Source organism: Thermobia domestica, chromosome 16, assembly GCF_964235325.1.
Source record: "Thermobia domestica chromosome 16, izTheDome1.hap1.1, whole genome shotgun sequence".
In the NCBI taxonomy this organism is placed as follows: domain Eukaryota; kingdom Metazoa; phylum Arthropoda; class Insecta; order Zygentoma; family Lepismatidae; genus Thermobia; species Thermobia domestica.
Genome location: NC_137469.1, coordinates 29,668,600 through 29,688,776, shown reverse-complemented (window position 1 = coordinate 29,688,776; position 20,177 = coordinate 29,668,600). Strand labels below are relative to the sequence as shown.

The following is a 20,177-nucleotide window of genomic DNA, read 5'->3' as shown; positions in this document are numbered from 1 at the left end:
TTTTGACTTACCCTCGTACAGGAGCGTACCCAGAAATTTTCAATGGGGGGGGGGAGGCTGAAAATTTTAGAGCAAAACTGAATACAACATAGGCCTATTTTTTGTGTGTTGAACATGAATCCAGATATGCAAGTATGGCTATTACACACACATACCTATATATACACACATTGCATTTCTACATTAACGAACATGCGCAGGAGAAAAGTGTCAAGCACAGAGAGAGCCGAATTGGAGTAGGGCTTTAAAGCGTTCCACTGCAATAACACATCCGCTTGTTAAAAGTGTTTGTTGATGTAGTGTGTGTGTGTGGTGGGTGTGGAGGTGAAGAGGGATGGATCATTCTGTTGCAGGCATGTTGCCTTTTGTTCTGCATTTCTACAAGAGACCTTCGGTGACAATTTCGTGAGTTTTTCTCTTATCGCTGCAAGTACACGAAAAAAATTTTGCAATCAACGGGGGGAGGGACTCGAGCCGGGTGAGCCCCCTAAATACGCCACTACCCTAGTATATATGTATATTCTTGTGCTTTAAACTATAATGCCTTATTGTACAACAGCACATGGAGAAACAATATTTAGAATTTAAGAGAATATAAAACAACTTAAAGGTGATTAAAAAAAAAGAGAAAAGAAAAACGTGAGTTGACAATCAGTAACGAAGTGTATATGATATGTCAGGCCTTTTATTATGAACGAATTTTTTTAGTTTAATTTCCCACGGTTATGCCCTTTAGGCTAAAGAAGACTGACGGTTAATGAAACTGAGTGATTGTGAAATTATTTTTTTATTGTATTCCACCGGAAATCGAACCCAACACCACGTATACCCAATGCGCATACACTAACCACCAGCGGGGGGGGGGATCAGGCCTATTCTGTTTATTTCAGTTTACTTTTGTTTTCTTCTGATCAGCAAATTGTTTTTGTTTTCGTAGTCGTTAAAATTGGTCCTACTTGAGTGATTTAACTGGGAATGGGGAAAGGATCTTCTTCTTCAGTTACTTGAGAAGCAAGATGACTATGTTGTTGTAGTAACAAAGCAATACTTGTAGAAACATAGCACATTGCACAGCTATATAGAAATCAGGATTCTATGATTGCAAATTTTGCGTCAAAACTATTTAATAAAAAAAAATATATCATAGTGTGTCACAGATGACAGAATGTTGACAGACAGTCATAGGTGAAAGCTATTATTCTGAGTTTTGTATGTGTAGTTGTCCACCTTGGAAATTCTTCCGAGTGTGTTTTTGGCTAGATATCCCGCAAGATATTATAACCCATCCTCTTCCGCAGGCCCTTATCCAGGTGGGTCTAGGGGTGCCCCCCTAAATTTTTACTGGACCCCCCTAAAATTTTCACGGTAGGATTGCAAATGAACTATAATATGGTGGTGAACTATAATATGGTTGGATCGGACCCCCCCTAACTTCTACCGGGCTTCCTCTACATTTTTGGGATAGCTACCGGCCTGCTCTTCTGATATTGTTGCTACAGTTGAGAATGTATTGTGTGAATATGTAGAGAAGCTAAGTGGATACTTTTTTCATCCTCTTTGCCTTGCATCGGAGGTTTATACATTATTTTCCGTCTTTTAATCTTCGCTTGCCTGAGAACACTGACAAACACGTATTCGCTTTGCTCTCCACTCCTTTGTGTGTTGGTGTGCTTTTGGACAGTTCCAGGGTTCTCCCCCAATAAAATTATTTGTATTCTGTAAAGCAGGGGTGCCCACAAAGGGGGGCTATGACGCGAACTGCGTCATTGAAATATTTGGGGGCTTAAAAATCTATATAAATATGTTTGAGGGGGGGTAAAAATTAATCGAAAAGAAGATTTTTTCATGGAAGAACACCTACGGATAGACAATTCGGGGGGGGGGGGTGCGTCATGGACATAAGGGAGGGCACCATTGTGTAAATGAGGATCACGAAGCCTTCTCTTGTTCTTATTTGACAGAAAAGGTTCTTCAAACAATCTTGGTTTAATCTTTGTGTGAGGAGATATGATACACTGTACTTCTCTTTTATATCTTCATAAAGATTACAAAGAGATTTTGATGACACCAGAATCCTGTTTGAAATATCTAGAAAGACGCTTTTCCTGCCATCTCATTCCTCTGATCATATCAGACATATTTTGTAGTAGTTAATTTTGAGTTTCCAAGTTGTTTTCCATATGGCTGACCTGCAGGAATTTGACAGACTGGATTGTTTCAATTTATCAGATCAACCAGTGGCTTACTAATTCAATAAACTCTGCGACATGTATTGACTCAGGGTTGTTTCCGGGTCGATATCGCTTTAGCGCAGTTTCAACTGTGTGAGATCAAAGTTGAGCTGCTAGCAAAACATTCTGTGTTAGGTTTTTTTCACAGTTCAAATGTAATGGTGTAAGTTTGTGGCAAGAACTTATTTCACTGTTCTCTGTTCAGCGTAAGCTCTAAACTCCGATAAACAAAATTTTGTATCCTTCCGCTTGTTACAAATTAAATGTCGGCTAAAAGTAGGGAATTCGTTATTATTCAGTTCAAAATCTCTTGTCGTCGCGAATTCTGTCGAGAAATTTGAAGCTTAAAATATATAAAACGATAATCATGCCTGTTGTTCTGTATGGTTGCGAAACATGGTCACTTACTCTGAGGGAAAAACATAGACTGAAGTATTTGAGAACAAGATCCTGAGGCGAATATTCGTACCTAAGAGGAACGGGAATGGGGAATGGCGGAAACTTCATATCGAGGAACTATATAATTTATATGGTTTACCAAACATTGTTAGGGTCATCAAATCTAGGAGGCTTAGGTGGTTCAACAGACAAAGGAACTCAGATATTGTAAAATATTTTACAAGTCATTATTGGATATGTACTTTTCATAATACGTAGTTGAGGTCACAATGAAAGGAAAATTGTTATATTTGAATGAAGAGAGGAAGGAATGTAGATATCGTAAAATCCTTTTCAATGTTTTTTTACATTATTTTACTCGAGATTTCTTCATATTTTGTTATTAAAATACTTACTAACATATTCTTATTTTATTGTCCTAACAAATCAATATGGATATGTTGCCAGTAAAATAGTTTAGATGGATCGAGCCCCTGGTGTGTAACCGCAGTATTTCATGTCACGCCCCCCCCCCCCATTACGAAATCCTGGTTAAACAAACCAATATATGTTGCCAGTAAAATAGTTTAGAATGATCGAACCCTTGGTGTGATAACCTCAGTATTTCATGTCATGGACACCCTCCCCTCACATTACGAAATCCTTGCTACGTGCCTGGTCCATGACGTCGGAAGGATTGGGATATGCTACATAAGGGATCAAATTACGTAGAGAGGTTTTGTTGTAATAGTAGGAGGGACAAACGAAAACTAAAGTACTGGATTTGTTGACAATGAACAAACAATTACTGGCTTCACACTATTGTTATGTAGAAGGAGCTATACAGTAAAACGTTGATAGCTATAACTTGATTCATTCCATGCATGTTTTGAAGTAACAGAAAGTAGAAACAAAGTTTGCGAATAAAAGTAACATTTTCTTGTGTTTATGACGTTCAATGTTCAGCTTATCATTCAGAAATAACATGTGCATGGTACCAGGCACGTAGCCAGGATTTCGTGAAGGGGGGGGGGGGTCCGTGACATGAAATACTGTGGTCATCACACCAGGGGCTCGATCATTCTAAACAATTTTACTGGAAAATATATTGGTTCGTTTAGCCAGGATTTCGCAACGGGGGGGGGGGGGGGGAGTGACATGAAATTCTGAAGGCTCAGGAGCTCGATCAATCTACACTACTTTACTATCAACATATATTGGTTTGTGAGGATATGTTGGTAAGTATTTTAATAAACTATGAAGAAATGTCGAGCAAAATAAAAAAAAGCGTATTTAAAAAGATTATAGAATATTTACATCCTTCCTCGGTTTATTCAAATATAACAATTTTCCTTTCATTATGACCTCAATTATTATAAAAGTGCATATTCACTAATAGAAAAAGTACATATTCAATAATGTCTTGTAAAATATTTTGCAATATTTGCGTTCCTTTTTCTGTTGAATCAAATGTTAACAGAACTTTCTTTCTACATATATTTTTGTTTTTATTATTCCGTCAACTACTGTTTATTTCAAATGACATGTTAAAGGAGCAGTAGAAAATTGTTTTTGAAATAACATGTTTGATATTGCAAGGATGCGATGACGAAAAATTATGATAAAAAATGTCTACTGTTACACAACGGCACTATGCTTTCGGAAGCTTGAAATCTTCCTGACTAGTAGCAGAAATTCTGAGAATTCCGCAACTTTTCTAGAAATTTCAAATTCCCTGACTCTTCCAGGATATATCGCTCACCTCGCAACCATGTATTGCAAGTAATACAAGTTTCCGCATAAGAAAGAGTAACCAAAAGTTTCCTGTAGTTTATTTTTAACGCTGATCCTTCTTTTTCTCCTTTTATTTTGTTTCATCCTTCCCTAATTTTTTTCATTTCTGGTCTCGAAGGGGGGGGTCCGGACCCCCCGGACCCCCCCCTTGGCTACGTGCCTGATGGTACGTGTCTTTGTTACACAAGTTTTTTTTTTTTTTTTAAAAAAAAACAAGAATTTTAGGAATAATCAAAAAAATGGATCAAAAGTTTGCAATCTTGGCCAAGAATTAGTTTTTGGATCAGGGACCACAAAAGTTTCCTAAATCGGGTTTTCGTATTTTTTAGGGAATAAGCACGCCATAGTGAGTTAAGTAATAGTTTGGGTTTGTAGTTCTCCAGATATAAGGCGTACAAGAAAATGTTTGATTGCATGAAATATATTGAATTCTTGGGATCAGGGGCCAGAAATTTTTTGAAAGGTCGCTAAATCGAATTTTCATATTTTTTACGGAATAAGCACAGCATATTGAGTAAATTGTTAGTTTTGTTTTGGCCACGCTATTTGTAGTTATCAAAATATGGGGCGTACAAGAAAATGTTTCATTGTATTAAATATATTGAATTTTTGGGATCAGAGGCCAGAAAATTTTTGAGCGGTCCTTAAATCGAGTTTTCGTATTTTTTACGGAATAAGCATATCATACTGAGTAAATTGGTAATTTTGGTTTTTGGCTACACTGTATGTAGTTTTCGAGATATAAGGCCTACAAGAAAATTTTTGCCTGAAATATATTGGATCTTTTGGTCTAAAAATAAGAGTTTCGGAAGATGTCATTTTGATAGTCTTCGACAGAAATAAATTTTGTAAATGAGTTAAAATGATATCCAATAGTTTTTCTATACCTTCTTAGATATTATATTAATGTAATGTGAAACTGGACAGACAAAAATGTTACAGTGATATTTTTTCTTAAACATTATATAATATATGAATCTGTAGCTGGACAGACGTAAATATTATACTGATAATAAAGTGGTTCCGTATCGACGATCGCTGAGGTATTTCATTGTATTGTATTATATAGAACCGCTACGTATCTTACAAAATTGGATGTTAGTATCATAATTCTTAGAACACTGCTCAAGAGATCAAATGAGAAGGGTTCCGTTCTTGTTTCTGAATTTCTTTGTGATAGTAGTTTCGAGTAAAATGCGTTTGGCTTACTACGGTAACTATAGTATTCAAGTTATTTTCCTATAAAATTCCATTTTCTCACAAATTCAATAAAGTAGTTTTTTTTTTTTTTTTTGAACGAAGGGATTTCGGAATCTTATTTACGAGCTCCTTCGTGGTTAAGCGATTAGCATACGCGCCTTTTGCGTGGGAGACCTGGGTTCGATTCCCAGCGGGAGCTCATGTGGTTCGGATTTCACGTTAAGCCGTAGGTCCCGTCTCATATAGCCTCGCTGGTTGAAAAGGACGTTAAACTCAAAAACAACTCAACCTTATTTACTGACACTTTTATCCTTGCTTTGGGGAGTGAGAAGTACTTTCTCATTTTAGACGACATATAGATATTTGTAACATATATTATATGTGATTCTTCCTGTTATCTTGGAGGTAAGGAACCTTCTTTTATCTTGTATAGTGGTTACTAAAGTCTTCTGTAAAATGAATTTGTATTTGAAGGAAGAATTGAATGTTCTCTGGCGACATGATTTTAGTAAGTGTTCTCAGGCTATTAGCCAGATGAAGGTATTGACACCCGACGTTTCGAATGCAGCTACTGCATTCATCAGTGCAGTCTCTGAAGATGAATACAATGTCTACATTCGAAACGTCGAATGTCAATATCTTCAACTAGCTGATAAACCGAGAACACTTACTATAATTTGTATTTATTCTGAAAAATTTCTAAGTAAAGGAATATTGATTTATGAATACTTTAATACCAATAAATAAGTAAATAAATAAATAAATAAATATTTTATTTAAAATATTTTTTTTCTATTTTCTCATAAATAGTTTATAGTATTCAAGGGATTAATATATGACAGGAATATTGAAATCAGAGATTCTAATTTTTAAAAAAAGGCTAAACTGAATATACTTTACATACATACCATCTTCTTCGGTTTTGCAGTACAAAGGTTCACTTTTCACTCCATCTCCAGCATTTGTGTAAGCTAATACTGTTATACTGTAATTGGTGTATTTGAGCAGCCCAGGAATCGTTGTTGTTAAAGAAGTGGTAACTTTCGTTTCGATCTCACCGTTGCCTGAAACAATAACCGACACATATTTCAGTAATCACAAGAAGAAGAAATGAATCATGACAATAGTCAATCATTATTAGGTTGTCGAGAACAATCACTTAAAATAGGAATACGCGTTAAATGTAAGTATACATTTTTTCTCTATGTCACACGCACACACATGTTATAAAACTTTACTCAATCCATTTTCTTTATACATTATTTTAAAAGTACGAAATTTAGAGTACAAAAGTGCAACTGGGCTCATGATCGAACCTGGGTATTTGCCTTCACTTGTGATGTACTTCATTTTATTGAACTTCATCGGATCTTAAAGAATTTACGGTGTATCAGTATAAATAACAGATATTTCATATATTCGTCATATGTAAAGTGTGATTCAAAAAAAGGGGAAATTTTGTAAATGAAATAATTTCATTAAACATTTTTTTTAGTTATCTTATCTAATAGTAAAAATAATGCCATTTGATAATACATACAGTACTATATATTTTTTTTAAAGATAACATCTTGTATGTGAGTTCCTTCTGTACCCAAAACATTCCCGCAGTCTCTTCGTTATATTATTCATGGTTTGACGTAACATCTCGACTGGAATTCCGGCAATTGCTTCTCGGATTTTGGCTTTCAATTCTTCTATTATAGCAGGTCGACTAAGGAACAGTTTGCTTTTAAGATGATCCCACAAAAAGAAATCACAGGACTTCTTATGACAGCATCTAGAACAGCTTGGATATTGTCTGATGTACGAACGGTTCGCACACGGTCTGGAGATTTATTTTTCATTACCTAACCAGTTTGCTCGAAATTACGTATCTATGTTTTAATTGCATGTGCCGAAGGAACACGATCGTGGCGTCCTAAATTAAAATGACGGCGGAATTCTCTACGTGCCCCCTCCACACTCTCATTGTTCTTGCAAAACGTTTTGAGCACGAAAGCACGTTGCGCACCACTTCAAGCATTCATGATAACTAAATGGTAGGGTGTCGTTGACAGGCTGGCGTATGTTATTCAATATTACCAAACGGCCACTGTTGCCAACACAACTTTCAAAATTTCTCGTTTCTTTGAATCACCCTGTATATCGATATATCCATATCTCTATAATTGTTAATAGAAAGTATATGTCATCTGATTGCTGTTCTTTTGCCATAATGGAACTAATACACCAAATAGAGAACGGTTCTTGGCAACACGTAGAGAATTACATTCCTGCTACGTCTAAGAAAATTGTGCTAAAAGAGATTAATTTATTCAGAAGTTATTATTGAAAAAGGAATAAATGTGATTTTTCGCTGATATACATATTAACATTATTTACTCAAATCTGAAAGAGAGACATAACAATTTCAGGATTGGGAAAATATTTGTTATAGAACCAAAATTTTACATAATGCTAAAACACAAATTGAACACATTATAATCTCATCAAATTTGTACCACGGTAACTTATACAAATATTGGTATACTGAATAATCAGATGTACACGCAAGTTCAAGGCAACACAAAAATGTTCAGACTAATATTTGAAAAGCAATGATACTTACTCCATGCCTAAAGTTGATCATTAATTCAGGACAAAAATTGATTACAGGAATAGAAACATAATTGGTGACATTGGGTCTTTGGATAAAAAATGGCTTACTCAGAAGAAGGAATGTAAGAATAAAGAGAGACAAGAGGAAGTACTTCTCGTTCAAATATTTCCCGTTAAGATTGTTAGTTGTATTAAATTATGTATCTTTAAAAAATGTCCTCTTAATAAGAAACCATTGTCCTTCACATTCGCACCCAACTAAAGCAAACACTCACGAGTGTTGAAAGCTTTTTACTAGTTAAAAAAAATAGAGACGTAACTAAAACACTAAAATATTATTGTCTGCCACGTCAAGTACATGATCAAAAGATATACAGTCGAAACTGGTTATAACAACATTGCTTTTAACGACGTATTGAGTATAATGGCGAAATCTAACGGTTCTGTCTAATCTCTATATAAAAACTGTATTTAAAAAATCACGTAGTACGACATTGCTTATTACGACATATCGTATAAAACGATTTACTTTTATCACATTATCGGAGAAATGTATTGGCTATAAGGTTGTTCAATGTTCATTTTTGTTTGTTAAGTGTTTGGAGATTGCTGACAACAATGTAAGGTTTGTTTTTAAACTTCTGTTTTCCGTATATTATACATAGATATCAGTATGTCTGTTAAATGGTCAATAGTAAGTTTAAAACATGCTCAGCATTTAATCTCATTCGTTAGCCAATAACAGGTACAACATTATTGAACAATTTACACTATTATTACTTTTTCCTCACTTATTATATAAGTTTTTTTTATATATTTTATTGCCATACAGTTTTATTGCTGTATAAAGATTACTAGAAAAAATCGTCTTCATTGCCACTCCATAAATATTGTGTTGTGTGTGTTGTATTTCAGTTTTTTTATTTTTTTAAAGTTTTAGCCTTATTCTGTTTATTAACCATGCAAATGCACAGCTTAAAACTTAAATGCAAAATTTTGAGCAAGAAAACGAAAACCCGGTTTGTGCGACTATCGTCTATAACCAGTTGGTGCTATTCTAATTTTTAACAGTTCTGTATATATATTAGAGATATAGTAGATAGATATAATTGTCTTAGGAAACAGATCATACAAGGTAGACAAAACCAATTTTTTTACTGGGTACCACAAGTGACAAATAGCGACATATACAGCATCCTAATGCAAGGTGGTGTGACGAAATTATGCAGCATTGCGAATATATTAAAAATGAATTGTCCAAGACAGATGGTTGCCAAAAAGTTTTGGAAAGACCTTCATCCAGCAATGGATCGCTAATTGACGATAATGATAGGTATGTGTTTCAATTATAAATAACGCTCACCACATTACTCATATAACCGCAGTTCTCATTCTTGATATATTAGGAATAAAGCTTATACCTTGTTCTGAAAGATCATATGTTTAACCTTATGGCTGTATAAGAATTTCTAAAAGCAAAGATAAAATAAACTTTACTGTTCCCCCACCCCGCTAGTAATCTTCTTATATGTATAGAGCAACGTAAGTTTCTTTAAATAAGTTATTTGTTCAAGCTCTCCCTTCTCGCTTCCTGTGCGTGTGAATGAGTTTATGACTCGGTGTAATAAACGGTTCTGGGAACTCGAAATATTTTAACAACCGGTTCTAGCAAACCGGCTGAATAGCACCACTGGCTATAACGACCGTAAATTTGCGGTCCCTTCAGGGTCGTTATATCCGGTTTCGTCTGTAGATATTATTTTCATCCTGCACATCACAGAAGATTATTTTTTCATTGAGTAAAGTTTGAGTTTTCTATTTGCCTCCTTATGATGCAACGCCTAGGTTATGAAGGATATAATCTACTATTAGTATGGGCTACGAAGCACGACCCGGGCTTGAATTAAGCGTAGTTGACGGGTAGATCCCAACCTTCATACAAGATCAACCCTCACGCTATAGATCGTTCTCCACCATACTATTTAGCCTCCAAGAGAACTCGATTATAGATCTGGACAGGCTTAAAGGAATTTTTCCCCAACCACTACTTCTTTTCATGTCCCCAACCCTCGGTTTGTCCTCACGAGCTGTCACTGCTCTCAGTGTTGCCATATCTCTTTCCACTTGTCTAGTTAAAGCCCAGCAGAAATAAGGAAAAAGCTCTCCTTTCTATTTTCAGTTAACAACAACAAAAATAAAAAAAAATTTCAATTAGGGAAAAAACAAAAGGGAAGGAATTGAGGCAACATTGGTTTTTAGTCAGAAGGGATCATATTTCTCTACCACGTGTTGCGAGGACTAATAAGGGAAGATTTAGATGAACGAATAGAGTTTTTAGAATTCCTGAAAAAAAGCGCTTTATCCATGTCCCAAAATACACACAACCGGCCCTCGCTCGTTTAGTAATAGTTTCTTTGCTAAATGTTGATTTCTTTCCATATAATTGTAATCTACGATTACTTTAAGAAAAGTAACTCCTTGAAGCAAAAGTAATAGAAAAATTATAAAATTGAATTGGTGTGATTGAAATGTTCGTTAATGTGTGTCACTTTCAAAGACAAGACAAAAAAAAAAAAAAAAAAAAAAAAATTACAATATTTGGTTAGTCAAAGTAGTCTCCTCTGCAGCTTCAGGTTTTTGCTATCGCTCAGCCAAATATTAGATTCCGTGATTCCGTGATGGATTGATGAAAGAAGAATTTGCAATGTGAAGAAGACCTCAACCTTACGTTGCACCACGCGAGCATCAAAGAAGTTCTTTCATGCCAAAACGTAATCGTTGTTTCGCCTCGAGGAAGAAAGATATAATGAATTACACTAGGATAGACCGTCATATCAGCAATAGTTTCTATGGGCAAAGATGTGGTTTTGGAAACTATATCCTTGACGTTCATTACGATCCAACCACTGTCCTGCCCGCTTACGATTGCCCAAGTGCATTCATTTTTAATCACAAGTGAATCGTCTGTTATTGCACAACCACTACGAAGAGTTTGCCTCCACGGTGTTTCTGAGGAGGTGATTGGAACATGCTGTTGGTCGCTGGCTCTGGGTTCATTTTTCAATGTTGTGTCACCTTCACAAAATTTCACACACCAACAGCGTATATAGCACTTACTTACCACTTCTGACCTAAATTTACAACCGATGTTTTCCGTGAGTAGATGCACCGAATGCTCCAATTTGAATTCGTAAAGGAAACTCACTCATAATAGATTTTCACACAACTATGTTCAACAAAGCACTGACTGACTGATCACTCCGGTTTGTTTTCTGAACATATACGGAATTTTTGACGTCGCTATGCATGATTCCAGAAGGTGGTTTCCCTCCAGACGAAAAATTGGACAGCTTAATCGCATCAAACAAATAATATTCTGAAGTAATTAACTTTTAAAATATTCAGAACTTATTTTTCTATTTCCTTCGATCGAGGGGTCTTCCTAGAATCGATTTTAATCTATTCTAGTAACTATCAAAAGAAGTAATTGGGTTATTATAATAATATACAGAAAAATATTTTTTTAGTAACTGGTTGCAAAAAATACATTATTTTCACGGCACTAGTAAGAGAGTTGAATTTCAACCCCTTGGAAGAACGTGTCAATGAATCAAACAAGCTCTGGGTGTGAGTAATTATTTAATATTTACTTACATTGATAAATTCAACAATCGACATTCGCATTCAAAACTTAACCCTAGGAACACCAAAGGGGAAGGGGGTTCTCGGAGGCCCACAAATTATTTTTGTTACATTTTGTAACATTTCTAATTGCATAAAAAATCTGAAAAAAAAAATTGATATTGTGAAGTTTGACCCCACTTATCATAAAACGTACTTGCTTAGTTTTAGTGTTTTTTTTTCTATTTATAAATAAAGAAAGTGCTGTGAGCCTCAGAGCCCCCCCCCCTTCCTCCTTGGTAGTACTAAGGGGCTATTCACCGCAGATGCTAACTGTTATATTCCAGTGTTTTGGCTATTTATTTTATTTTCCTTTGAAACAATTTTGGTATTACAACATGCAGGGGCACTCTGAGCTAATATCCTTTTGCAGTGTTGCCAATTGCACATTATAAAAATTTAGTAAATACATTTTCTGATTTTTCATTTTTGGCACCTAAATATTTTATTTTATATTACTTTAACCCTTTAAATCTGCTAACAACTAAATATGTCACTTTATATTATAATCACTCACACACACACGATATATATATATGAAGAGAGAGAATCAAGTTTCAATAGTGATGGGAAAGAACTATGCTGCTGCACCGCTGGTGTTATCAAATATTACACTAGAATCTACAAGCAGCAGCCTGCAACACTGACTGAAGACGCATATTTCATAGGAACTTGTCAGTTCCTTATTCTCTGACTGTGACTGTATGTGGGAATCTTCAGCAACATTGGAACAATAGCAAATCTTGCTCTTCGTCAAAGTTCAATTGAGAAAGAACTTAAAGAACTTTTAAATGAATCTGACATACAAGGTAATGAGCTCGAATATAGCAAGGTGGAAATGACCTTGTCAGATTTTGATGCAAAAGACAGTGATTTGAACATTTTATTTGATAATGCAAATAGAACAAGTAGAAGCAGTGGTACGTTTCTTGCAATGAGTCCTTTGTGATATTCATGATGTTGTAGTGGTGTTAGTTTACAAAACTGAGAGACAAGTCGTAGCTTGTTTGCTTACGTTTTACATGTTCATTCCATAGGCGCAAAAACCTGACTTTGTGCTACTAGAAAAATTGTAACTTATGTTGTGTTGGCAACACTGCTTCCCTGGTGAAATCCCCTATAGTGTCCAATGAACATCCCTCACGTTGTTTATCTTTTCGCGGAAACAAAATTTGAAAGAATTTTGCCATTCCAAGGATAACCGGGATAGAATTATAAAACATTAATCCTGAATTCATTGGAATACTGAAGTATACCACACTCTTCCCCATTCTACCCTACTTTACTGCACCGCCACCAAAATGCTTTTCGAAGTCGCCTTTGTACACATACTACACCGTACTAAGTTGCTATTGATATGTTACACAGTTTTTCTACACAAACAAATAAAATAAATAGGTCATAGTTACTTACATAAATAAAAAATGGTAACTTAAACAATTACACACATATACTTGGCAACATTGTACTTAGAAATTTAGTAATAATAGAAAATAAAAATATATGATGTCTTAGACATCCCAAGTTCATATCAGACAAGATAAATTATTTTCCGTGAGAAACAATGACTTTTATGCTGTGGGCCTCACAGCCCTCACCCCCACCCCCGTTGGTGTTCCATGTAACCCAAAAATACCTTGGTGTTCCTAGGGTTAAAAAGAGAGAAAAAAAAATGCTGGAAATTACTTCATCTTGACTCTGAACAAAAAACACACATAAGTGAGAATAGGAACCGATGTTTGGAAAAGTCATTTTACAAAGAATTAATGGATGATTAATTACCCACCATACCATTCTTCTGCAGGCTGATGCGACACTTTGTATCCCTGAATGATACCATTTTGTCCTTCGTAAATAGGTGGAGCCCAAGATATTTGTAGACTTTGAGAGTTGATTGCCATGCACTCTATGTTTTCAGGTGGAAGACTTGGAACTGTAAAAGTAAGAAAATAAAAGTTACTTGTTAACGAAGATTCAGGTTGAAGATAAAACTATCTTTCTATTTATTTATTTATTTATTTATTAACAAATTTTATGTAGCCTAAACTGATGGAAGTACTTTATGTTATTTATTAACAAAGATTCAGGTGTAATTACTAAAGCCACTTTACATATTAGCTAATATTAACGAAACTTCACCTTATATATAAAAAAATATTCAATAACAGAAATACAGGGCAAGTCAAAAAGATGGATCCGATTTCATAAATTTATTCTGTAAAATCCAATAAACATCCGTTATAGTGACACATGTGCTAAGAAGGGAAAACTGTTAAAGTTTTCTTCAAACATATTACAAGTGTGAGCACCTCGCGTAACACAGAAGGCATCAAGCCGATAGTTTATCTCCTGTTAAACCTTTTTGTAGTATATTGCGACCAATATCAAACCAGTCGATTTTTGTTTACAGGTACAGCCCTAATTTTTGAAATGTTCATACCACTTACGAATGGCCTTTTCCGTAGATGGATCTCTCCGGTATTTAGGGGCCGCGGTGGCTCAGTGGTAGAGCGTTCACCTCTGGTGCTTGGGGTCCCGGGTTCGATCCCAGCCCCCACCAAGTGAACTTTGTGATGGACAAACACCGTGTACGTGGGTTTTCTCGGGGTTCTCCTGTTTCCTCCCACTTTCTTCATTCCACCATTCCTCGATCATTCCATTAAGGATATGTGTGGTTTATAAACATAACAACTGGACGGCGAGGTGTGTGAGGTTTATGAGCCTCATTTGCATTTAATTTGTTAAATAAGTAATTCAATACCCAATCATAGGCTTGGGTGGCTTTTAGGACGTCCACTTTTGTTTCTCTGAAGAAAGACTGATAGCCGTCCCAACTCTTTAGAAACAGATGTGACACATAAACCCACAGCTAATCGTTCTGTTAAGGATGGGTATGGTATATAAACAGAACATCTGAACGGGGAGGCGAATGTGGTTTATGAGCTTCATTTGCGTTTAATTTGTCAAAAAAGTCATTCCATACCCAAGCATAGACTTGGATGACTTTGAGGATGTCTCTGACTGGACCCTGTAGAGACGGGTATTTAGCTGGAGGCGAAATATTGTGGAACAAAATACACAAACTTATACTCCTTATCTGGAACAAGGAAGAATTGCCACAAGAATGGGAAGAATCAATCATTGTTCCAATTCACAAGAAAGGCGAAAAAACTGATTGTAATAATTATCGAGGCATTTCTCTTCTGTCAACATCCTATAAAATCCTTTCAAATATTCTATTAGCAAGACTGACCCCATACGCAGATGAAATTATTGGAGATTATCAGTACGGATTTAGACGAACGGAGATGACTGTGTGCTTTATAAGCCTCATGTGCGTTTAATTTATCAAATAAATAATTTAATATCCATTGCTTTTAGGACATTTATTGTTTTGCGTCTCTGAAGAATGACTTATAGCCATCCCAACCCCTTAAAAGACGAGCGTGGCATATAAACACAGTCGACCGATCGTACCATTCAATATGGTGTGATATACCTATATAAACACAATGTACGAAGAGGCTTGTGTGGTTTATAAACCTCATTTGCGTTTAGTTTGTCAAATAAGTCATTCAATACGTAATCATAGGCTTGGATGTCTTTTAGAATGTTTATTTTCTCTCGTCTCGAAAGAGTAAAAAAAAAAAAAAAAAAAAAAAAAAAAAAAAAAAAAAAAAAAAAAAAAGAAGGCTCACACTTACCATCTTCTAAAGTTTTTCCTAAGACAGGATCTGAATAAGTTCCAGCTCCTTGACTATTATACGCCTGTACGACAATGCTGTATTCTGTGAATCTCTTAAGATCCTGAAGCAAAACTTCTCCCCCATATTGAGATCCAACTTCCACTTTTTTATAATTCAAATTTTGTGTCGATTCCTCTTCTTTGTAGCCAACGTAATAGCCAAGAATTATTCCATTCCAATGGTCACGCTGAGGAGGTTCCCAAAGTACAATTAATTCTGTAGAGCTTTTAGGTTCAACTCGGATATTTTGGGGTGGTCCACTAGGAACTGAAAAAAATGAGATATTATAATTTCATGCAAACATTTTTTTCTAACTATCGAAACTATCAAAATTTTACGAGCAGATTATATCACTTTAAGATCATAAAACCACAATTACCCTCAAAAACACAACAACCTAAATTTATGTATGCAGCGACACAATGGATGAATCAAGTAATTTCGTCACTTCCGATAACAAAGAAAGTGCAAGATTTCAAAAGTTGCATGTTGCAAGATTACAAGTGCAAGGTTGCAAACAATATGGTTGCTGAATAAAAAAAGCTGAGGTCGGTATGTAGTTCACAATGCAATCAGTATTTTCATGTAATGCATATTCTGTCCTTTTCCATCTTTGATCTATTTATTCTTTAAAACGAGTCTTGTTTCGGAAGTTTAGTTAAAACTTACACTTCTTGCTTTCGTTATAATGTTTATAGCATTGTAAGTTTAATTTGTAGCATACTTGTTTGGAATCCACCGGAAACGAATGACGATCTGCAAATGCTATTAAATAAGCTAATAATCGTTGAGCCAGGTAGTATATACAAAATGCTATTAAATAAACTAACAACCGTTGAGCCAGATAGTATCTACCAAATGCTATTGAATATACTAATAACCGTTGATCCAGATAGTATCTACAAAATGCTATTAAATGAAATAATAATCGTTGATCAGGTAGTAACTACAAAATGCTATTAAATAAGCTAATAACCGTTGTGCCTGATAGTATAAATACCTACAAAATGCTATTAAATAAACTAATAACCGTTGAGCCAGGTAGTATTTACAGAATATTATTAAATAAACTAATAACCGTTGATCCAAATAGTATCTACCAAATGCTATTAAATAAAATAGTAATCGTTTATTAGGTAGTAACTACAAAATTCTATTAAATAAATTTATGACCATTGAGCCATGTAATAACTATAATATACTATTAAATAAACTAATAACCGTTGAGATTGGTAGCATATACAAAATGCTATTAAATAACACAATAACCGTTGATCCTGTTAGTATCTTGAAAATGCTATTAAATAAACTTATAACCATTGAGCGAGGTAGTAAGTACAAAATAAACTAATAACATAATTGTTTAACATTTTCTTATGGAACAGAAATTTGGGAGCGCAGTTTATGATGTCATTATTGTTTGGCGCTTAAATTTATACATAATACGAAAGACTTTGAAAACATTGGTTCACATAATGGCATTTTGTAGATACTATAAATATCTTGCTCACATTCTAAAATTGTTTCTATTCTTCGTTGTCTTTAAGCTATTCAGTTAAATTGAAATAATAATAATAATAATAATAGTAATAATAATAATAATAATAATAATAATAATAATAATAATAAGAACGAAGAATCATAACATTAAACGTATTTTTTTTTTTATCTGGATACTTTCGTTCCTCCTACTTTGGTGCATCTGTTACTTTCGCTTACCTTCTTCTTCAGTTGTTACTTGAATTACTTCGCTAGGGTCACTCTTGCCTATTTTATTTTCCGCGATAATTTGGAAATGGTAGGAGCTCGCAGGATGTAAATTGTAGATCACAGCTGTAGTTCTGCTTCCTGGAACCATTGCTTTTGATGGTTTCGATGGCCAAACTTCTGCAATACAAGGCAAACAGATAGTTACAAAGTGAGTCAAAAGTCCGAAGACAAACCGAGGAATTAAACCAAACCGTGGATCTACCAAAGAATTAAACCAAACTTCTCTATAAGTAAAATTATAACCTTCTCACAGAAATGGAGGATGTTGGCTGTCCCAAGCCCATCACTGTACATCGGGATAGGAACACTATATTTGACGGTACTTCTGGTTCATATAAGTAATTTTGAAGTCCACCATATTGAAACAAGATTATATTTATAAAACAGAAAGAAAGACATGTGACATATCAAATATAACTAAAGAATTCCCCTGAGTATGTTTTTAAAACACACTACAATAGTATTACAGAACCAGTATCTTTTATAAAATAGGTCTGATAGAGTAGTAGTTTTCACATTAATTCTTCTATCCCAACATGTAGTTAGCTTACTGTATTTTCCAGTTCCTAAATGGATAGGCCAATTTCACTATACTTTTCTTTTAGTTAAATAGAATGCGATTTAGTTGACATAAAATACTGAATTCTAGTTACTCTAAAACTATTAACTGTGAAAATATGTTTTAAAATTCAAACTTAAAAAGAAACAAACGTTCGGATTACACGAACCTTCTTTTGCGAGGAATATAGTTAAGAAAATGCACGAGGTAAAGTAAGCCTCATTTTTTTTGTAAGTTCACACGCTTTGTTATGTAATAAGCACAGTAGATGATTGTTCACTGTATATATATATATATATATATATATCCTTAGAGAATGTGGAGATGAGTGTTAAAACAATAACAGTAAAAGTAAATTTAAAAAATAAGGTATTTACTAGGTGGTTTCTTATTATTGTTTTCTTTTTTACTGTTTAAATCCAATGACGGTGCTTAGGTTTATAATTAAAAAATTGAATGTAGCGAACCATTTATGAAGCTCAATTGATATAGTTCCAACTTATCTAAGGCTTATCCCAAAGGAACACAGATTTCATTATACCTGAGTTCTAAAAGCAAACATGGTCCCGCGCCATATAAAGAAGTCAAAGTTGCAGCAATATAATTTTTCATGTTAGATGTAGAATTCTCACATACACCATTAGGCCCACAATTTACTTTCACTCAGACCTCTTTAATCTACGGTTGACCTGATAAATAATGCATAGTCATTGCGTCAATTGGGATGAGTTTACGTGTAGTGTTAAGCTTGCAGAAAAACTCTGTCTTTCATTAAATTAATAACATTCCATAACAAGAGCTATACTTGCTTCCTAACGTAGCTAGGAAATAAAAACGGGCTCGACCTCTATAATGTACTTTGATGTTTTTTAAAAATATCTTTCTCAATTGTATCTTCCTATGGCAATGAATTCTCCCGGAAAGTGAGTCTGAATTAGAGATGTATCTTTATGGTTGGTCGCATGGCCCTCTGAGAATATTGACAACTTCGAAATCAAATAAATCTGAGTTATTTATGTTCTTTTATAGTTAGCCTCATAGTAAGAAAAAAATTCTATATATTAAAATGCCAGGTTTATATGTTTGTGGCCAAGAAAAGTTTATATGTTTATGGTCAGTTCTTTTGACAGTATCTTGGAAACCACAAGCTCTAGAAAGATGCCATTTTCACTGATCGATTGCAAATTTTGTGTAGATTGTTCAGTTTTGAATATTTTTTAAAAAGTGGCTGTTATTCTTTATTTTATTTTTTTAGGAGTATACTGAAAATATTGAAGTTTTAAGAAGTAAAACATCCTACAAGTTATACATTCCAACATCACACATAGGTATACGGGGTTAGTATATCTCTCCGGCGTTTGCTTCATGGACAAATGATAATGAAAAACAAAGGATAACCATTTCTCAGGTCTAAGATGAATCTTTATTGTTTGGAGTGTTTTGCCGAATGAACACCATATATCACTGATATTATAATTAACTATGTGTATAATGTATTTGCTTATTACATACTGCATCCAAGAAGAAAGAAAATACTGATTATACATGAATTAGAAACTCCAACTCGAAGTAGACTCAAATCTTGCAAACGGTGCGAGATATTGAAAAAATCTTCCTTTCATGATACTCCTTGCCAATTTTTATCTAGACGTCCCTCACTTGTGTCTGTAAAGCGACATGTACAGATGTAAGGAATGACAAGGAGGTTCATGCTTTATATGTGAATGATGCGCTGTATGGAGAGCGCAGGTTCAGTCAATAATATATTAATATGAACAAAATTAAGCAACTTTTTTGCTTTTAATGTTATCATTTGTTATATATATGTTACTTACCTGACACTAATTTGTACTGAATAATATAGTTAATAATCGGACTGTTCCCCGCGTATGGCTGCGTCCATGATAATTGGACAGATTGGCTCTGCTGATCAGTAACACGGATGTTCTTTGGCACTTCAGGGACCTCTAGAAAAATAAAACTGTATTAATCTTTATTTCCTATTAAAGTAAAACTATTTCAACAAAATCTGAGAAATTTTCATTAAAATTTGTGTATGCACAATAATATTTCAGGATTGTAGAAATATATAAAATCTGTTCTAGTACGAATTCAAAGATCATCTTACTAGTAAATTTCAAATAGTTGGATCAATTTCAATATACTTTTGTGTAAAAATCAAGGGTATACTGACTTATAGAGTTTCAATTATGTTAT

At 34.5% G+C, this 20,177-nt stretch overlaps 1 protein-coding gene across 9 annotated transcripts in view; it reads right to left on the bottom strand.

Moving 5' to 3' along the window:
* Dscam4 (Down syndrome cell adhesion molecule 4) overlaps positions 1-20,177 on the bottom strand; it is a 751,808-nt gene that overhangs the window by 58,612 nt on the left and 673,019 nt on the right. For all 9 annotated transcript variants that reach the window (XM_081742222.1, XM_081742212.1, XM_081742216.1 and 6 more), the window contains exons 20-24: positions 19,796-19,927; positions 17,351-17,518; positions 15,590-15,898; positions 13,672-13,818; positions 6,512-6,667 (exon numbers count right to left, since the gene is read on the bottom strand). In XM_081742222.1, coding sequence (XP_081598348.1) covers positions 6,512-6,667; positions 13,672-13,818; positions 15,590-15,898; positions 17,351-17,518; positions 19,796-19,927 — 912 coding nt within the window. The remainder of the gene's footprint in view (positions 1-6,511; positions 6,668-13,671; positions 13,819-15,589; positions 15,899-17,350; positions 17,519-19,795; positions 19,928-20,177) is intronic.